The 20755-nt window shown below is 41.7% G+C and overlaps 1 protein-coding gene across 1 annotated transcript in view; it reads right to left on the bottom strand.

The window, feature by feature from the left end:
* IGF2R (insulin like growth factor 2 receptor) overlaps positions 1-20755 on the bottom strand; it is a gene marked incomplete in the record, with an annotated part of 598770 nt that overhangs the window by 26751 nt on the left and 551264 nt on the right. Inside the window, 1 exon segment of the mRNA XM_053711175.1 lies at positions 8010-8203. Coding sequence (XP_053567150.1) covers positions 8010-8203 — 194 coding nt within the window.

Below are 20755 nucleotides of genomic sequence, written 5' to 3'. Positions count from 1 at the left end.
GTTATCTATATTAAACACATGAACTAAAGCCCTCTAGTGGTGAAAAACTGTCAAAATGCTTTCAGATTAGAGGCAGCCTTCAAGGGCTTAGAAACTAGCATATGAATCTCCTTGGTTTAGCTTTCAACTAAGAATACGAAGAGAACAAAACAAAATTGGTGATCAAAGTAAATTGGAAAGTTGTTTAAAATTACATTTCCTATTTAAATCATGAAAGTTTAATTTGGACTTGACTGTTCCTTTAAAAATGTGGCAGCTGGCTCACTTATGCAAACCTGCTCAACAGAACCGAAAAACTACAAATGCAGCTTAATCAATTTAGCCCATGATATAACCATATAAAAAAGGACACTAACGTCAAAATAAAAAAATAAAATATATATATATATATATATATATATATATATATATACACACACACACATACATACATAGATAGATATACACAGTTATATGCAAAAGTTAAGGCACCCCTGACAATTTCCATGATTTCTATTTATAAATAATTGGATCTTTGGATCAGCAATTTCATTTTGATCTATCAAATACCTGAAGGACACAGTAATATTTCAGTAGTGAAATTAGGTTTATTGGATTAACAGAAAATGTGCAATATGCATCAAAACGAAATTATACAGGTGCATAAATTACTGCACTCTTGTCATTTTGTTGATTTGAATACCTGTAACTACCCAGCACTGATTAATTGGAACGCACAATTGGTTTGGTGAGCCCATTAAGCCTTGAACTTCATAGACAGGTGCATCCGATCATGAGAAAAGGTATTTAAGGTGGCCAATTGCAAGTTGTTGTTCTCTTTGACTCTCCTCTGAAGAGTGGCAACATGGGGGCCTCAAAACAACTCTCAAATGACCTGAAAACAAAGATTGCTCAACATTATGGTTTAGGGGAAGGCTACAAAAAGGTATTGCAGAGATTTAAGCTGTCAATGTCCACTGTGAGGAACATAGTGAGGAAATGGAAGACCACAGGCACAGTTTCTTGTTAAGGCCAGAAGTGGCAGGCCAAGTAAAATATCAGAGAGGCAAAGAATGGTGAGAACGGTCAAAAACAGCCCACAAACCACCTCCAAAGACCTACAACATCATCTTGCTGCAGAGGGTGTCACTGTGCATCGTTCAACAATTCAGCGCACTTTGCACAAGGAGAAGCTGTATGGGAGAGTAATGCGAAAGAAGCCTTTTCTGCACACACGCCACAAACAGAGTCGCTTGAGGTATGCAAACGCACATTTGGACAAGTCAGTTTAATTTTGGAAGAAGGTGCTGTGGACTGATGAAACAAAGATTGAGTTATTTGGTCATAACAAGGGGTGTTATGCATGGCGGCAAAAGAACACAGCGTTCCAAGACAAACACTTGCTACCCACAGTAAAATTTGGTGGATGTTCCATCATGCTGTGGGGCTATGTGGCCAGTGCCGGTACTGGAAATCTTATTAAAGTGGAGGGTCACATGGATTCCACTCAATATCAGCAGACACTTGAGAATAATGTTGAGGAATCTGTCAAAAAGTTGAAGTTACGCCGGGGCTGGATATTTCAACAAGACAACGACCCAAAACACTGCTCAAAAACTACTCTGGCATTTATGCAGAGGAACAAGTACAATGTTCTGGAATGGCCTTCCCAGTCCCCAAACCTGAATATCATTGAAAATCTGTGGGGTGATTTGAAGCGGGCTGTCCATGCTCAGCAACCATCAAACCTAACTGAACTGGAGATGTTTTACAAGGAGGAATGGTCCAAAATACCTTCATCCAGAATCCAGACACTCATTTCAGGCTATAGAAAGCGTCTAGAGGCTTTTCTGCTAAAGAAGGCTCTACTAAATATTGATGGAATATTTCTGTTGGGGTGCCCAAATGTATGCACCTGTCTTATTTCGTTTTGATGCATATTGCACATTTTCTGTTAATCCAATAAACCTCATTTCACTACTAAAATAATATAAATTATGCTTACCTGATTATTTAATTTCCATTGTGGGGAGGAGAGTCCACGGCTTCATTCATTACTTGTGGGAAATAAGAACCTGGCCACCAGGAGGAGGCAAAGACACCCCAGCCAAAGGCTTAAATACCTCCCCCACTTCCTTCATCCCCCAATCATTCTGCTGAGGGAACAAGGAACAGTAGGAGAAACATCAGGGTATAAATGGTGCCAGAAGAACAAACTAAATTTAGGTCTGCTCACCAGAGCAACAGACGGGAGCCGTGGACTCTCCTCCCCACGATGGAAATGAAATCATCAGGTAAGCATAATTTATATTTTTCATCTAAATGGGAGGAGAGTCCACGGCTTCTTTCATTACTTGTGGGAAGAAATACCCAAGCTCTAGACGACACTGAATGAAAACGGGAGGGCAAAAGGTGGACCCTAATCTGAGGGCACCACAGCCTGTAAAACCTTTCCCCCAAAAACTGCTTCCGCCGAAGCAAAAACGTAAAATTTGTAAAATTTTGTAAAGGTATGTAAGGAGGACCAGGTAGCTGCCTTACAAATCTGCTCCATAGAAGCCTCATTCTTGAAGGCCCACGAAGAAGCCACAGCTCTAGTAGAATGAGCCGTAATCCTCTGAGGAGGCTTATGTCTCGTAGGCCAAGCGAATCATGCTCCTCAACCAAAAGGACAAAAGTTGCAGAGGCTTTCTGCCCCTTGCGCTTCCCTGAATACACCACAAAAAGCAATGTAGTCTGTCTGAAATCCTTCGAAGCCTGAAGATAGAACTTCAAAGCTCGAACCACATCCAAATTATGAAGAAACCTCTCCTTAGGAGAAGAGGGGTTAGGACACAAAGAAAGAACAACTATTTCCTTATTGATGTTACAGTTAGACACAACTTTGGGAAGAAATCTCAAACCAGTGCGAAGAACAGCCTTATCAGCATGGAAAACTAGATAAGGAGGCTCACATTGCAAGGTTGCCAACTCAGATACTCTGGGTGCCGATGCAATAGCAAACAGAAAAAGAACCTTCCAAGAAAGAATCTTAATGTCAACAGAGTGCATAGGTTCAAACGGAACCCTCTGCAACACCTTCAGAACCAAGTTCAAGCTCCAAGGAGGAGCGGACTGTCTAAAAACAGGCCTGATTCTAGAAAAAGCCTGAACAAAAGACTAAATATCAGCGAGCCTCTTGTGTAACAGAACAGAGAATGCCGAAATCTGTCCCCTCAAGGAACTGACGGCAAGCCCCTTCTCCAGTCCACCCTGGAGAAAGGACAAAATCCTGGATAGCTTAACCTTGTGCCAAGGATATCCATGCTTCTCACACCAGGACAAGAAAGTCCTCCACACCTTATGATAGATGCGACGAGTGACCGGCTTCCTGGCCTGAACGAGAGTATCACTCACTCTCTCAGAAAACCCTCTCTTGGCCAAGACTAAGCGTTCAATCTCCATGCAGTCAGCCTCAGAGAATCCAGATTTTGATGTTGAAAAGGAGCCTGTACCAACAGATCCCTGCGACAGGGTAACCTCCATGGAGGAGACAACAACATCCCCACTAGATCCACAAACCACGTCCTCCGCGGCCACGACGGAGCAATCAGAATAGACGAAGCTTGCTCCTGCTTGATGCGGGCCACTACACGAGGTAGAAGTGGCAACGGTGGAAAAATGTAAACTAGGTTAAACTCCCAAGGTACCGCCAAGGCATCTATCAGCTCTGCCTGGGGATCCCTGGACTGTGACCCATATCTGGGTAGCTTGCAATTGAGTCTGGATACCATGAGATCTATCTCCAGAGTCCCTCATTCGTGACAAATCTCCGCAAACACCTCGGGGTGGAGAGACCATTTCCTCGGATGGAAGGATTGCCTACTGAGAAAATCTGCTTCCGAGTTGTCCACACCCAGAATGTGGATTGCTGAGAGCGAGCAGCCGGGGGACTCTGCCCATTCCAATATCCGAGAAACCTCCCTCATCACTAGGGAGCTTCTCGTCCCCCCTTCTGATGGTTGATGTAAGCCACCGAGGTAATGTCTGTCTGGAATCTGATGAAGCTGAACGACCCCAGAAGAGGCCACGCCTTCAGAGCATTGTAGATCGCTCGAAGTTAATGAAATATTGATCGGGAGGATAGACTTCTCTTGAGACCATCTTCCCTGTGCCATCCTGGCACCCCAAACAGCTCCCCATCCTGCCAGACTCACGTCCGTGGTCACAATCTCCCAGGATGGTCTCAGGAAGGATGTCCCTTGGGACAGTTGTTACGGACGGATCCACCAAAAGAGGGAGTCCCTCGTCCGATTGTCCAGAGAAATCTTTTGGAATAAGTCTGTATGATCGTTGTTCCACTGTCTCAATATGCACAACCGAAGAGATCTGAGATGGAACCTGGCGAATGGAATGACATTGGTGCTGGATACCATGAGCTCGATCACCTCCATAACTCTGCGCCACAGAGGGACTGGAGTAGGACTGAAGGGCAAGACAGGCAGACGCAATCTTCCTGCGTCGCTGATCTGTAAAAAAATATCCTCATGGATATAGAATCTATTATTGTTCCCAGGAACTCCATCCTGTTGCTGGGAATCAGGGAGCTCTTTCCTGAGTTTATCTTCCAACCATGAGAGTGGAGCAAAAGAAGCAGGGCCCTCGAGTGATCCTCTGTGAGACGACTGCGCCTGGACTAGGATATCGTCCAGATAGGGCACCACACCACTGTCTCTGGATCTGGCTACTGCAAGCAGCGCCCCTAGAACCTTTGTGAAGACTCTCGGGGGCGTCGCCAGACCAAAGGGAAGGGCCACAAACTGGAAATGTTGGTCCAAAAACGCAAATCTCAGGAACCTGAAGTGATTCCTGTGGATCGGCACATGAAGGTAGGCATTCTTCAAGTCTATTGTAGTCATTTGCCAGAATATCTGATTGTTTCCAGTTTGAACGATGGAACAGCCAGAAACTTGTTTAAACATTTTAGGTCTAGAATCGGGCGGAACGTGCCCTCCTTCTTTGGGACCACGAAAAGGTTTGAATAGTTCCCTGGGAGTACTAGTACAATAACTCAGAGACAAAAGAGATCCCTCACATAGTTTAGAAAGGCTTCTCTCTTTTCTGGTCTGGAAGACAGATTTGACTGTGCCACTGTGCAGATGAGTTCTGAACCCTATCCTGTATCCTTGGGCAACAACCTCCAGAACCCAAGGGTCCTGAACGTCCTGCAACTAGGCCTCAGAGATAATCTGCCCCCTACTTGGTCCGGAGAACGGTCGGGGGCTGCCCTTTCATGCCGACTTTGTTTCGGCGGGCTTCTTGTTCTACTTGGACTTGGTCCAAGACTGAGCTGGCTTCCAAGCACCCATGGACTGATCCGCTTTCGTGGCGGGCTGCTGGCGTGGGGCTTTATCCGCACGAAAGGGACGAAAAGTAGATCCTTTAGGTTTAAGCTTCTTATCCTGCGGTAGGAAAGCAACCTTGCCTCCCGTCACCATGGATATGATCGAATCCAATCCTGGACCGAACAGGATTTTCCCCTGAAAGGGAAGGGATAACAGTCTGGACTTAGAGGTCATGTCCGCAGACCACGACTTTAGCCACAGAACCCTGTGGGCTAGTACAGAAAACCCTGAAACCTTAGCATTCAGGCGAATAATTTGCATATTGGCATCACAAATAAAAGAATTAGCTACCCTCAAGGCCATAATTCTCTCCTGTATTTCGTCGAGGGGAGTCTCCCTCTCAACCATATCAGACAGAGATTCGCACCAATATGTCGTAGCTCTGGCAACCGCTGCTACCAGCTGAAAAACAAACCCTGTGTGTTGAAACATCTTCCTTAACATGTTTTCTAACTTTTTATCCATAAGCTCTTTGAACGACGAACTATCCTCAAGAGGAATCGTCGTTTGCTTGGCGAGCGTAGAGATAGCACCATCCACCTTAGGGACGGTACCCCACAGCTTGAGCTGAGAGTCCGGGACGGGGAACAGCTTCTTAAAGGAAGAAGGGGAAAAAGGAAAAACCTAAACTCTCCCATTCATTCTTAATAATATTAGCCATCTTAACAGGAACCGGGAAGGTCTGAGGTACAACCCTGTCCTCATACACTTTATCAAGCTTAGGAATCTAAGGTTCCTCCGGTAGTTTCGGTTCCGGAACCTCAAGAGTAGCAAGCACCTGCTTCAGCGCAAATTTTTCATCCTAAACCTAAAGCCAGGCTCCTCTGCAGACAGAGCTTTAGATGACATGGATTCCAACCCAGAAGGAACTTCCTCCGAGGAGTCTAAGTCCTCCTCGTCAGCGGATAACCTTTCCGAGATATCCATAGTATATGACTCCTGGGCTGGATTGCCACATTTTACCCTACGCTTGCGCTAAGCAGAATGTGGTAAGGCACTAATCACCTTTGAGACCACCGTTTGCAGTTGATCCGCAAAGTCTGGCGGCCAACGGATTTCCCCCGAAGGAGAGATACATGCCCTGGGGCGCTGCATGTGTACTCTGAGATGAATGTAGTGGATGCACGGGACTGGGAGCCCTCCTCAGAGGTGGACGGCTCAGTAGTACTAGACATTCTCTTCTTTCAAGAAGCCGAGACCTTATCAAGGCAAGGGGAACATAGTTGAGCAGGCGGATCTACCAGGACCTCCTCACAATAAACACAGGTACTAGACTTAGTTAATAAGGAGTACCCTCTAACGCGTCAGAATCCTCCAAAGCTTGCGTCTTTGATATGGACTAGTATAAAATAAAAAACAATGGCACCTTTATAACCTCCAATGGCCGGGGCACTCACCACCTCCTAGGACCTGGACCACAGAAAACCGCTACGTTTCCTGCACCGTCAGTCGAGCAAGGAATTAGATTAGGCCACACCCGGACAGCAGGAAAGCCTTGCAGGACCGCCCCTCCACTAGGGAGAAAACGCGCCAAAAAGAGCCATGCAATACTCCTGGAAGGAAACTAAAGTTCACCCATTGCCAGAACCTCATCTCACACATATCACAGTAATGACACAAACAATATTATGTATAAACCCCCCCCCCTGTTCAATAATCCCCTTACTAGGGATGTTAACCCTTGATTCTATAAACATAGAAGGATCACACTGTGACCCTGTCTTCTGCGTTATTATGTGTATAAAAATGAAACAATCTTACCAGAATCTACGCCGTGGAACAGGAACATGGCCTCTCAAGTGTGACAGTGTAGTAGCATCACTCCTGACATGGACTTGAGTATAGGAAGCCGGCAGCGAAACTCGTCAATGCTGATTGCTTATGAAGCTGTTAATATGAGTTGGGATGGTTTCGCAGAAAGACTCTCCCTGCATCTCCGGACTCTAACTTTCACCCAAGCTCTCACTGAGGACTACTTAAAACTCCAGTCCCATTTCGAAGTGTACTACCCTCCATAAGTACTTTTAATCTTCCGACACTTCTCTGCCAACCTCCTGTGACGAAAGGCAAAGAATGACTGGGGGATTAGGGAAGATGGGGAGGTATTCAAGCCTTTGGCTGGGGTGTCTTTGCCTCCTCCTGGTGGCCAGGTTCTTATTTCCCACAAGTAATAAATGAAGCCGTGGACTCTCCTCCCCTTTAGATGGAAATTACTGTGTCCTTCAGTTATTTGATAGATCAAAATGAAATTGCTGATCCAAACACCCAATTATTTATAAATGAAAATCAAAGAAATTGTCAGGGGTGCCTAAACTTTTGCATACAACTTTGTGTATATATATATATATGTATGTATGTGTATATATATATATATATATATATATATATATACACACACACACATATATATATACATACATACATATACATACACAGACACAGTATTATATACTTTTTGTGATTGACTGATGGCTGTCACATGACACAGCAGGCGGAGAAAACAAAGTAAATTTGAAATGTCAGAAAAAAATTCTACTATTCATTTAAAAATTTAAAATTCAGACTAAGTGTTATCGCATTGTCTTTTTGTTATACATCTGCATCAACAATCTCAGGACTTCATGTAAGTAATCTCTCCTGTCTTACCATTGATGTAATATTTGACTTTGTTAGAAGAACCAATGCCCCGAAAGAAGGTACCATCAACTTTTATTTGACATATGCTTGCTCCATTACATTTTGGATGAGGGGAGATTCCACCTCCAGACAGATTAATCTGATAGATATATTCCTCAGACTTATGAGGAAACAGTCTTACATCACCAGAAGCGTTGTATGATCTAAAGATAAAACAAAGTTGTAAATATTGTAAATATACCTCACCATCTGAGGGAACAATACACAACAGGAAAGAACAGCTCTCAACAGGAAATCAAAAGTAACACTTTCTGTTTTGTATAGGAATTAAATGTGTTCAAAACTAAAAGGGATAGTAAACCCCAAAATGTTCTTTTATGGTTCAGATAGAACACAATTTTAAACAACATTCCAATTTAATTTGATTATCAAATTTTCTTCATTCTCTTGTTATCCATTGCTGAAGGGACAGCATTGCACTACTGGCAGGAAGCTGAGCACATCTAGTTATCCAATCACAAGAGACAAATGTGTGCAGGCACCAATCAGCAGCAGCTCCCACTGGTGTATGATATGTGCATATTCATTTTTTAACAAGGGATACTAAGAGAACGAAGCACATTTATAAATAGAAGTGAATTTAAAAGTGTCTTAAAATTACATGCTCTGACTGAATCATGCAGGTTTAATTTTGACTTTCCTATCCCTTATGTAAGTAAAATCTATTTAAACAAAGTGAATCTTTTTGCACACCTTATACTTAGGTATCTATTGTAGATTGGCTGATAGAGAAAAACATGATGTATTCAGTACATTAATATGCATTTTTCAAACAAATACTATTTCAGATGGAACAAGAAATTGTTTGAATTAAATAAATTCTAAACAAATTGAAAACATAATATAAATATATAATATAAAATATACTGTATACAAATTTGAACATTAATGCAAACATTAAAGGGATAGTAAACGCCAAAAATGTTATGGTTTAAAAAGAGATAATCCCTTTATTTACGATTCCCCAGTTTTCCATAACCAACACAGTTATAGAAATATACTTTTTATCTCTGTAATTACCTTGTATCTAATCTTCTGCTCACTGCCTCCTTATCACAGATCTTTTGACAGACTTGCATTTCAGGCAATTAGTGCCGACTCGTAAATAACTCCACTTGCGTGAGCACAATGCTATTTATATGAAACACATGAACTAATGCCCTCTAGCTGTGAAAACATGTCAAATGCATTCTGATAAGAGGTGGCCTTCAAGGGCTTAGAAATTAGCATATCAGCCTACCTAGGTTTAGCTTTCAACTAAAAATACCAAGAGAACAAAGCAAATTTGATGATAAAAGTAAATTAGAAAGTTAAAATGACATACCGTATCTGAATCATGAGTTTAAGTTTAATTTGGACTTTACTGTCCCTTTAATATTAAATGATACTGTATAAAAACAACATTAATGCAAGAACTTAGAAACTCATAGAAAAGGATATTCTAAAAGTTATTTTAATTTAATTCAAAATGTTATAGGGGACATAGTTGAAGTTTCATATTTCCATTTATCAGAGTTTAACACTCAAGAACTGATTTGTTTCTGCCAGTATGTCTGTGTATATAAAGTCTGGTATTTTTCCCCCCCCAATTTGTTTACAAATCTGAAAATGTATATAAGTTAACCATGTCATGCCATTAGGACGTTCTATGCCATCCTAACAGGAATTAGCTTTAACACCTTTAGGATGAAATGGAACGTCCAACCCCCTCCTTGTGAAAGCTCTAATGGATCCGACTGGGTGACATGCCTTGCAACGCAGGCATTCCTCCAGGAGCCAATCAGCACTGATTGGAGTCACATGATCGCAGTGACGATCATGTGACATCCTATTTGGTCAGATGGTTACGTTTTGAAGTTGTACTGGTGCCTCCGTCCTGAAAGGGTTAAGATCTGGTAACTAACAAATTCATACAGTTTCAACATTTAGATTAGTGAAATAAATTCAGGGATAAAAAAATTTCAACAAGGGAGATTTTTTTTTTAATAACAATAATAATTTAAAGGACAGTAAACACCTTGTAATTACAAGACATTTCTTTTGTGTTGCTATAGAATTATCAGTCAATCCTTAAAGTTTTTAAAACAAATTAACATCCTTTTAACTGCAATTAATTTTTAATAGCCATACTCTACCCATCATGCCTGATTTTATAACAAGCCCAGGATAATCACTTATATTGAGATCAGAAATTTTGTCAAATTCCTTATTCAACTTAAAAGGATAGGAAAGTGAAAATTAGACCTGCATGATTTAGATAAAGCATGTAATTTCAAGACACTTTTAAATTCACTTTTATTTTCAAATGTGCTTTGTTCTCTTGGTATCTCTTGTTAAAATAAGAATATGCAGATATCCTACACTAGTGGGAGCTAGCTGTTGATTGGTGCCTCCACATATTTTTGTCTCTTGTGATTGGCTCACTAGAACAAGAGAATGGAGCAAATTTGATATTAGAATATTACATTGGGAAGTTGATTAAAACTGTATGTCCTATCAAAAGCACAAAATAAAATTGTGGGGTTTCCTGTCCCTTTAAAGGGACATTGTTCTGTTCTATTGTTCCCAATGATCCCTTTTCCCTGCTGAAATTTATTAAATTGTTTGCAAATAACTTCTTTACCTTTATTTTGTAATTTAAACTACTTGGTTTTCTGTTGAAACCACGGCCTACAGTGAATATTTGAATGCTATATTATTCGTCATTCAAGAGGGGTGAAAGAGATAGGTAATAAAATGTTTATTTTAATTTTCTCTCTCTCAAAGCATTGGGCTTTGTATATACAGAAATGTATAAGGAGGCTTTTATGTAAAAAGAGAAAGATAATATAAAGAGGTCTGCTCTTCCTACAAGCTCATCTCATTAAAATGTGTTGTGGCTTTAATAAGCAAAGCAAAAAACATAATTTATGTAAGAACTTACCTGATAAATTCATTTCTTTCATATTAACAAGAGTCCATGAGCTAGTGACGTATGGGATATACATTCCTACCAGGAGGGGCAAAGTTTCCCAAACCTTAAAATGCCTATAAATACACCCCTCACCACACCCACAAATCAGTTTAACGAATAGCCAAGAAGTGGGGTGATAAGAAAAAAAGTGCGAAGCATATAAAATAAGGAATTGGAATAATTGTGCTTTATACAAAAAAATCATAACCACCACAAAAAAGGGTGGGCCTCATGGACTCTTGTTAATATGAAAGAAATGAATTTATCAGGTAAGTTCTTACATAAATTATGTTTTCTTTCATGTAATTAACAAGAGTCCATGAGCTAGTGACGTATGGGATAATGACTACCCAAGATGTGGATCTTTCCACACAAGAGTCACTAGAGAGGGAGGGATAAAATAAAGACAGCCAATTCCTGCTGAAAATAATCCACACCCAAAATAAAGTTTAACAAAAAACATAAGCAGAAGATTCAAACTGAAACCGCTGCCTGAAGAACTTTTCTACCAAAAATTGCTTCAGAAGAAGAAAATACATCAAAATGGTAGAATTTAGTAAAAGTATGCAAAGAGGACCAAGTTGCTGCTTTGCAGATCTGGTCAACCGAAGCTTCATTCCTAAACGCCCAGGAAGTAGATACTGACCTAGTAGAATGAGCTGTAATTCTCTGAGGCGGAATTTTACCCGACTCAACATAGGCAAGATGAATTAAAGATTTCAACCAAGATGCCAAAGAAATGGCAGAAGCTTTCTGGCCTTTCCTCGAACCGGAAAAGATAACAAATAGACTAGAAGTCTTACGGAAAGATTTCGTAGCTTCAACATAATATTTCAAAGCTCTAACAACATCCAAAGAATGCAACGATTTCTCCTTAGAATTCTTAGGATTAGGACATAATGAAGGAACCACAATTTCTCTACTAATGTTGTTGGAATTCACAACTTTAGGTAAAAATTCAAAAGAAGTTCGCAACACCGCCTTATCCTGATGAAAAATCAGAAAAGGAGACTCACAAGAAAGAGCAGATAATTCAGAAACTCTTCTAGCAGAAGAGATGGCCAAAAGGAACAAAACTTTCCAAGAAAGTAATTTAATGTCCAATGAATGCATAGGTTCAAACGGAGGAGCTTGAAGAGCTCCCAGAACCAAATTCAAACTCCAAGGAGGAGAAATTGACTTAATGACAGGTTTTATACGAACCAAAGCTTGTACAAAACAATGAATATCAGGAAGAATAGCAATCTTTCTGTGAAAAAGAACAGAAAGAGCGGAGATTTGTCCTTTCAAAGAACTTGCGGACAAACCCTTATCTAAACCATCCTGAAGAAACTGTAAAATTCTCGGTATTCTTAAAAAATGCCAAGAAAAATGATGAGAAAGACACCAAGAAATATAAGTCTTCCAGACTCTATAATATATCTCTCGAGATACAGATTTACGAGCCTGTAACATAGTATTAATCACGGAGTCAGAGAAACCTCTTTGACCAAGAATCAAGCATTCAATCTCCATACCTTTAAATTTAAGGATTTCAGATCCGGATGGAAAAAAGGACCTTGTGACAGAAGGTCTGGTCTTAACGGAAGAGTCCATGGTTGGCAAGATGCCATCCGGACAAGATCCGCATACCAAAACCTGTGAGGCCATGCCGGAGCTATTAGCAGAACAAACGAGCATTCCCTCAGAATCTTGGAGATTACTCTTGGAAGAAGAACTAGAGGCGGAAAAATATAGGCAGGATGATACTTCCAAGGAAGTGATAATGCATCCACTGCCTCCGCCTGAGGATCCCGGGATCTGGACAGATACCTGGGAAGTTTCTTGTTTAGATGAGAGGCCATCAGATCTATCTCTGGGAGCCCCCACATTTGAACAATCTGAAGAAATACCTCTGGGTGAAGAGACCATTCGCCCGGATGCAACGTTTGGCGACTGAGATAATCCGCTTCCCAATTGTCTACACCTGGGATATGAACCGCAGAGATTAGACAGGAGCTGGATTCCGCCCCAAACCAAAATTCGAGATACTTCTTTCATAGCCAGAGGACTGTGAGTCCCTCCTTGATGATTGATGTATGCCACAGTTGTGACATTGTCTGTCTGAAAACAAATGAACGATTCTCTCTTCAGAAGAGGCCAAAACTGAAGAGCTCTGAAAACTGCACGGAGTTCCAAGATATTGATTGGTAATCTCACCTCCTGAGATTCCCAAACTCCTTGTGCCGTCAGAGATCCCCACACAGCTCCCCAACCTGTGAGACTTGCATCTGTTGAAATTACAGTCCAGGTCGGAAGAACAAAAGAAGCCCCCTGAATTAAACGAAGGTGATCTGTCCACCACGTTAGAGAGTGTCGAACAATCGGTTTTAAAGATATTAATTGATATATCTTCGTGTAATCCCTGCACCATTGGTTCAGCATACAGAGCTGAAGAGGTCGCATGTGAAAACGAGCAAAGGGGATCGCGTCCGATGCAGCAGTCATAAGACCTAGAATTTCCATGCATAAGGCTACCGAAGGGAATGATTGAAACTGAAGGTTTCGACAAGCTGTAATCAATTTTAGACGTCTCTTGTCTGTTAAAGACAGAGTCATGGACACTGAATCTATCTGGAAACCCAGAAAGGTTACCCTTGTTTGAGGAATCAAAGAACTTTTTGGTAAATTGATCCTCCAACCATGATCTTGAAGAAACAACACAAGTCGATTCGTATGAGACTCTGCTAAATGTAAAGACTGAGCAAGTACCAAGATATCGTCCAAATAAGGAAATACCACAATACCCTGTTCTCTGATTACAGACAGAAGGGCACCGAGAATCTTTGTGAAAATTCTTGGAGCTGTAGCAAGGCCAAACGGTAGAGCCACAAATTGGTAATGCTTGTCTAGAAAAGAGAATCTCAGGAACTGATAATGATCTGGATGAATCGGAATATGCAGATATGCATCCTGTAAATCTATTGTGGACATATAATTCCCTTGCTGAACAAAAGGCAATATAGTCCTTACAGTTACCATCTTGAACGTTGGTATCCTTACATAACGATTCAATAATTTTAGATCCAGAACTGGTCTGAAGGAATTCTCCTTCTTTGGTACAATGAAGAGATTTGAATAAAACCCCATCCCCTGTTCCGGAACTGGAACTGGCATAATTACTCCAGCCAACTCTAGATCTGAAACACAATTCAGAAATGCTTGAGCTTTCACTGGATTTACTGGGACATGGGAAAGAAAAAATCTCTTTGCAGGAGGTCTCATCTTGAAACCAATTCTGTACCCTTCTGAAACAATGTTCTGAATCCAAAGATTGTGAACAGAATTGATCCAAATTTCTTTGAAAAAACGTAACCTGCCCCCTACCAGCTGAACTGGAATGAGGGCCGTACCTTCATGTGAACTTAGAAGCAGGCTTTGCCTTTCTAGCAGGCTTGGATTTATTCCAGACTGGAGATGGTTTCCAAACTGAAACTGCTCCTGAGGACGAAGGATCAGGCTTTTGTTCTTTGTTGAAACGAAAGGAACGAAAACGATTGTTAGCCCTGTTTTTACCTTTAGACTTTTTATCCTGTGGTAAAAAAGTTCCTTTCCCACCAGTAACAGTTGAAATAATAGAATCCAACTGAGAACCAAATAATTTGTTTCCCTGGAAAGAAATGGAAAGTAGAGTTGATTTAGAAGCCATATCAGCATTCCAGGTCTTAAGCCATAAAGCTCTTCTGGCTAAGATAGCCAGAGACATAAACCTAACATCAACTCTAATAATATCAAAAATGGCATCACAGATGAAATTATTAGCATGCTGGAGAAGAATAATAATATCATGAAAATCACGATTTGTTACTTGTTGCGCTAGAGTTTCCAACCAAAAAGTTGAAGCTGCAGCAACATCAGCCAATGATATAGCAGGTCTAAGAAGATTACCTGAACATAGATAAGCTTTTCTTAGAAAAGATTCAATTTTTCTATCTAAAGGATCTTTAAACGAGGAACCATCTGACGTAGGAATGGTAGTACGTTTAGCAAGGGTAGAAATAGCCCCATCAACTTTAGGGATTTTGTCCCAAAATTCTAACCTGTCAGGCGGAACAGGATATAATTGCTTAAAACGTTTAGAAGGAGTAAATGAATTACCCAATTTATCCCATTCCTTGGAAATTACTGCAGAAATAGCATTAGGAACAGGAAAGACTTCTGGAATAACCGCAGGAGCTTTAAAAATCTTATCCAAACGTATAGAATTAGTATCAAGAGGACTAGAATCCTCTATTTCTAAAGCAATTAGTACTTCTTTAAGTAAAGAGCGAATAAATTCCATCTTAAATAAATATGAAGATTTATCAGCATCAATCTCTGAGATAGAATCCTCTGAACCAGAAGAGTCCAAAGAATCAGAATGATGGTGTTCATTTAAAAATTCATCTGTAGAGAGAGAAGATTTAAAAGACTTTTTACGTTTACTAGAAGGAGAAATAACAGACAAAGCCTTCTTTATGGATTCAGAAACAAAATCTCTTATGTTATCAGGAACATTCTGCACCTTAGATGTTGAGGGAACTGCAACAGGCAATGGTACATTACTAAAGGAAATATTATTTGCTTTAACAAGTTTGTCATGACAATTATTACAAACAACAGCTGGAGGAATAGCTACCAAAAGTTTACAGCAGATACACTTAGCTTTGGTAGATCCAGCAGGCAGTGGTTTTCCTGTAGTATCTTCTGGCTCAGATGCAACGTGAGACATCTTGCAATATGTAAGAGAAAAAACAACATATAAAGCAAAATAGATCAAATTCCTTATAAGACAGTTTCAGGAATGGGAAAAAAATGCCAAACATCAAGCTTCTAGCAACCAGAAGCAAATGAAAAATGAGACTGAAATAATGTGGAGACGAAAGCGACGCCCATATTTTTTAGCGCCAAATAAGACGCCCACATTATTTGGCGCTTAAATGCTTTTGGCGCCAAAAATGACGCCACATCCGGAACGCCGATATTTTTGGCGCAAAATAACGTCAAAAAATGACGCAACTTCCGGCGACACGTATGACGCCGGAAACGGAAAAGAATTTTTGCGCCAAAAAAGTCCGCGCCAAGAATGACGCAATAAAATGAAGCATTTTCAGCCCCCGCGAGCCTAACAGCCCACAGGGAAAAAAGTCAAATTTTTGAGGTAAGAAAAATATGATAATTCAATGCATAATCCCAAATATGAAACTGACTGTCTGGAAATAAGGAAAGTTGAACATTCTGAGTCAAGGCAAATAAATGTTTGAATACATATATTTAGAACTTTATAAATAAAGTGCCCAACCATAGCTTAGAGTGTCACAGAAAATAAGACTTACTTACCCCAGGACACTCATCTACATGTTTGTAGAAAGCCAAACCAGTACTGAAACGAGAATCAGTAGAGGAAATGGTAAATATAAGAGTATATCGTCGATCTGAAAAGGGAGGTAAGAGATGAATCTCTACGACCGATAACAGAGAACCTTATGAAATAGACCCCGTAGAAGGAGATCACTGCATTCAATAGGCAATACTCTCTTCACATCCCTCTGACATTCACTGCACGCTGAGAGGAAAACCGGGCTCCAACTTGCTGCGGAGCGCATATCAACGTAGAATCTAGCACAAACTTACTTCACCACCTCCCTTGGAGGCAAAGTTTGTAAAACTGATTTGTGGGTGTGGTGAGGGGTGTATTTATAGGCATTTTAAGGTTTGGGAAACTTTGCCCCTCCTGGTAGGAATGTATATCCCATACGTCACTAGCTCATGGACTCTTGTTAATTACATGAAAGAAACAGCAATTTTATATAGAAAAATAAACAATTTTCCATAAATGTATTATATAACAGGTATATCAAAGTCACTCAAACACATTAAAGGGAAACCAATTTTACACTGCCCCTGTAAATATCTAAAAGAAGAAAAACAGAATTTATGCTTACCTGATAAATTACTTTCTCTTGTAGTGTATCCAGTCCACAGATTCATCCTTTACTTGTGGGATATTCTCCTTCCCTACAGGAAGGGGCAAAGAGAGCACACAGCAGAGCTGTCCATATAGCTCCCCCTCTAGCTCCACCCCCCAGTCATTCGACCGAAGGTTAGGAAGAAAAAGGAGAAACCATAGGGTGCAGTGGTGACTGTAGTTTAAACAAAAAAAATCTACCTGACTTAATAGCCAGGGTGGGCCGTGGACTGGATACACCACAAGAGAAAGTAATTTATCAGGTAAGCATAAATTCTGTTTTCTCTTGTAAGGTATATCCAAGTCCACGGATTCATCCTTTACTTGTGGGATACCAATACCAAATCTTTAGGACACGGATGAAGGGAGGGAACAAGACAGGTACCTTAAACGGAAGGCACCACTGCTTGTAAAACCTTTCTCCCAAAAATAGCCTCCGAAGCAAAAGTATCGAATTTGGAAAATTTGGAAAAAGTATGCAGCGAAGACCAAGTCGCTGCCTTACAAATCTGTTCAACAGAAGTCTCATTTTTAAAAGCCCATGTGGAAGCCACTGCTCTGGTAGAATGAGCAGTAATTGTTTCAGGGAGCTGCTGGCCAGCAGTCTCATAGGCCAAACGGATGATGCTTTTCAGCCAAAAGGAAAGAGATGTAGCGGTCGCCTTCTGACCTCTCCTCTTACCAGAATAGATAACAAACAAAGAAGTTGTTTGTCTGAAATCCTTAGTTGCTTGTAAATAGAACTTTAAAGCACGAACCACATCAAGATTGTGTAACAGACGTTCCTTCTTCGACGAAGGATTAGGACACAGAGAAGGGACAACAATTTCCTGGTTAATATTCTTATTAGACACAACCTTAGGAAGAAAACCGGGTTTGGTACGTAAAACTACCTTATCCGCATGGAACACCAGGTAAGGTGAATCACACTGTAAAGCAGATAACTCAGAAACTCTTCGAGCAGAAGAGACAGCTACCAAAACAAAACTTTCCAAGATAAAAGCTTAATATCTATGGAATGTAAAGGTTCAAACGGAACCCCTTGCAGAACTGAAAGAACTAAGTTCAGACTCCATGGCGGAGCCACGGGTCTATAAACAGGCTTGATTCTGACTAAAGCCTGACTAAACGTTTGAACATCTGGTACCTCTGCCAGACGTTTGTGAAAAAGAATAGACAAAGCAGATATCTGTCCCCTTAAGGAACTAGCTGATAATCCTTTCTCCAATCCATCTTGGAGAAAGGACAAAATCCTGGGAATCCTAACCTTACTCCATGAGTAACCCTTGGATTCGCACCAAAAAAGATATTTTCGCCAAATCTTATGGTAGATTTTCCTGGTGACAGGCTTTCTAGCCTGAATCAGGGTATCAATAACCGACTCAGAGAACCCACGCTTTGATAGAATTAGGCGTTCAATCTCCAAGCAGTCAGACGCAGCGAAATTAGATTTGGATGTTTGAAAGGACCTTGTATTAGAAGGTCCTGCCTCATTGGTAGTGTCCGTGGTGATGCAGATGACATGTCCACTAGGTCTGCTTACCAGGTTCTGCGTGGCCACGCAGGCGCTATTAGAATCACTGAAGCCCACTGAAGCGGGAGGAGAGGAAACAGTGGAAAAACATAGGCCAGATTGAAGGACCAAGGCGCTGCTAGAGCATCTATCAACACCGCCTGGGGATCCCGGGACCTGGACCCGTAAAGAGGAAGTTTGGTGTTCTGACGGGATGCCATCAGATCCAATTCTGGAGTGCCCCATAGCTGAGTCAGCTGGGCAAATACCTCCGGGTGGAGTTCCGACTCCCCCGGGTGAAAAATCTGACGACTTAGAAAATCCGCCTCCCAGTTGTCTACTCCTGGGATGTGAATTGCTGAGAGATGGCAAGAGTGATCCTCCGCCCACCTGATAATTTTGGTTACTTCCATCATTGCTAGGGAACTCCTTGTTCCCCCTTGATGATTGACATAAGCTACAGTCGTGATGTTGTCCGACTGAAATCTGATAAATTTGGCCGCAGCTAGCTGAGGCCATGCCTGAAGCGCGTTGAATATCGCCCTCAGTTCCAAAATGTTTATCGGGAGAAGAGCTTCTTCCCGAGACCATAAGCCCTGAGCTTTCAGGGAGTCCCAAACTGCACCCCAGCCCAAGAGAATTGGCGTCGGTCGTTACGATGATCCACATTCCCTGAGAATGGTGATCCTGAGACAACCACCAGAGAAGAGAATCTCTGGTCCCCTGGTCCAACTGTATTTGAGGAGACAAATCTGCATAATCCCCATTCCACTGTTTGAGCATGCACAGTTGCAGTGGCCTGAGGTGTATCCGTGCAAAAGGGACTATGTCCATTGCCGCTACCATTAGTCCGATTGTCTCCATGCACTGAGCTACAGATGGCAGAGGAATGGAATGAAGAGCTCGACAAGTAGTTAAGAGTTTTACCTTTCTGTCCTCCGTCAGAAATATTTTCAATTCTACCGAGTCTATTAGGGTTCCTAGGAGGGGAACTCTTGTGAGGGGGGAGAGAGAACTCTTTTTTATGTTCACCTTCCACCCGTGAGACCTCAGAAAGGCCACTACAATTTCCGTGTGAGACTTGGCTCTTTGGAAAGTCGACGCCTGAATTAAGATGTCGTCTAGATAAGGCGCCACTGCTATGCCCCGCGGTCTCAGCACCGCCAGGAGGGACCCTAGCACCTTTGTGAAAATTCTGGGAGCAGTGGCCAACCCGAAAAGAAGAGCCACAAACTGATAATGCTTGTCCAGAAAGGCGAACCTGAGGAACTGGTGATGATCTTTGTGGATAGGAATGTGTAGGTATGCATCCTTTAGATCCACGGTAGTCATATATTGACCCTCCTGGATCATTGGTAAGATTGTCCGAATGGTCTCCATCTTGAATGATGGGACTCTGAGGAACTTGTTAAGAATTTTGAGATCCAGGATTGGTCTGAAAGTTCCTTCTTTTTTGGGAACTACAAACAGGTTTGAGTAAAACCCCAGCCCTTGTTCCGCAATTGGAACTGGGTGGATCACTCCCATTGTATGTAGGTCTTCTACACAGCGTAAGAACGCCTCTTTCTTTGTCATGTCTGAAGACAGACGAGAAATATGGAACCTTCCCCTTGGAGGGGAGTCTTTGAATTCTAGAAGATATCCCTGGGATACAATCTCTAAGGCCCAGGGATCGTGTACGTCTCTTGCCCAGGCCTGAGCGAAGAGAGAGAGTCTGCCCCCTACTAGATCCGGTCCCAGATCTGGGGCTACCCCATCATGCTGTCTTGGAGGCAGCTGCAGGCTTCTTGGCCTTTACACCCTTGTTCCAGCCCTGGTAAGGTTTCCAGACTGCCCTTGGTTGTGAAGTGTTACCCTCTTGCTTTGCAGCAGGGGAGGATGAAGCGAGACCGCTCCTGAAATTCCAAAAGGAACGAAAATTATTTTGTTTGTTCTTCGTCTTGAAGGACTTGTCCTGGGGGAGAGCATGGCCTTTTCCCCCAGTGATTTCTGAAATAATCTCTTTCAATTCAGGCCCGAAGAGGGTCTTTCCTTTGAAAGGGATGTTCAATAGTTTGGATTTTGACGACACATCGGCCGACCAGGACTTTAGCCATAACGCCCTGCGCGCTAAAATGGCGAAACCTGATTTTTTTTTGCCGCTAACTTAGCTAGTTGGCGTTTAGCAAGTGAAGAAACAGCCCCCTTCACCTTAGGGACCATCTGCCACGAGTCCCGCATGGGGTTAGATATGGGGAACATTT

The sequence above is a fragment of the Bombina bombina genome, chromosome 4 (assembly GCF_027579735.1).
Source record: "Bombina bombina isolate aBomBom1 chromosome 4, aBomBom1.pri, whole genome shotgun sequence".
Taxonomy (NCBI): domain Eukaryota; kingdom Metazoa; phylum Chordata; class Amphibia; order Anura; family Bombinatoridae; genus Bombina; species Bombina bombina.
This window is presented reverse-complemented; position numbering and strand designations above follow the sequence as displayed.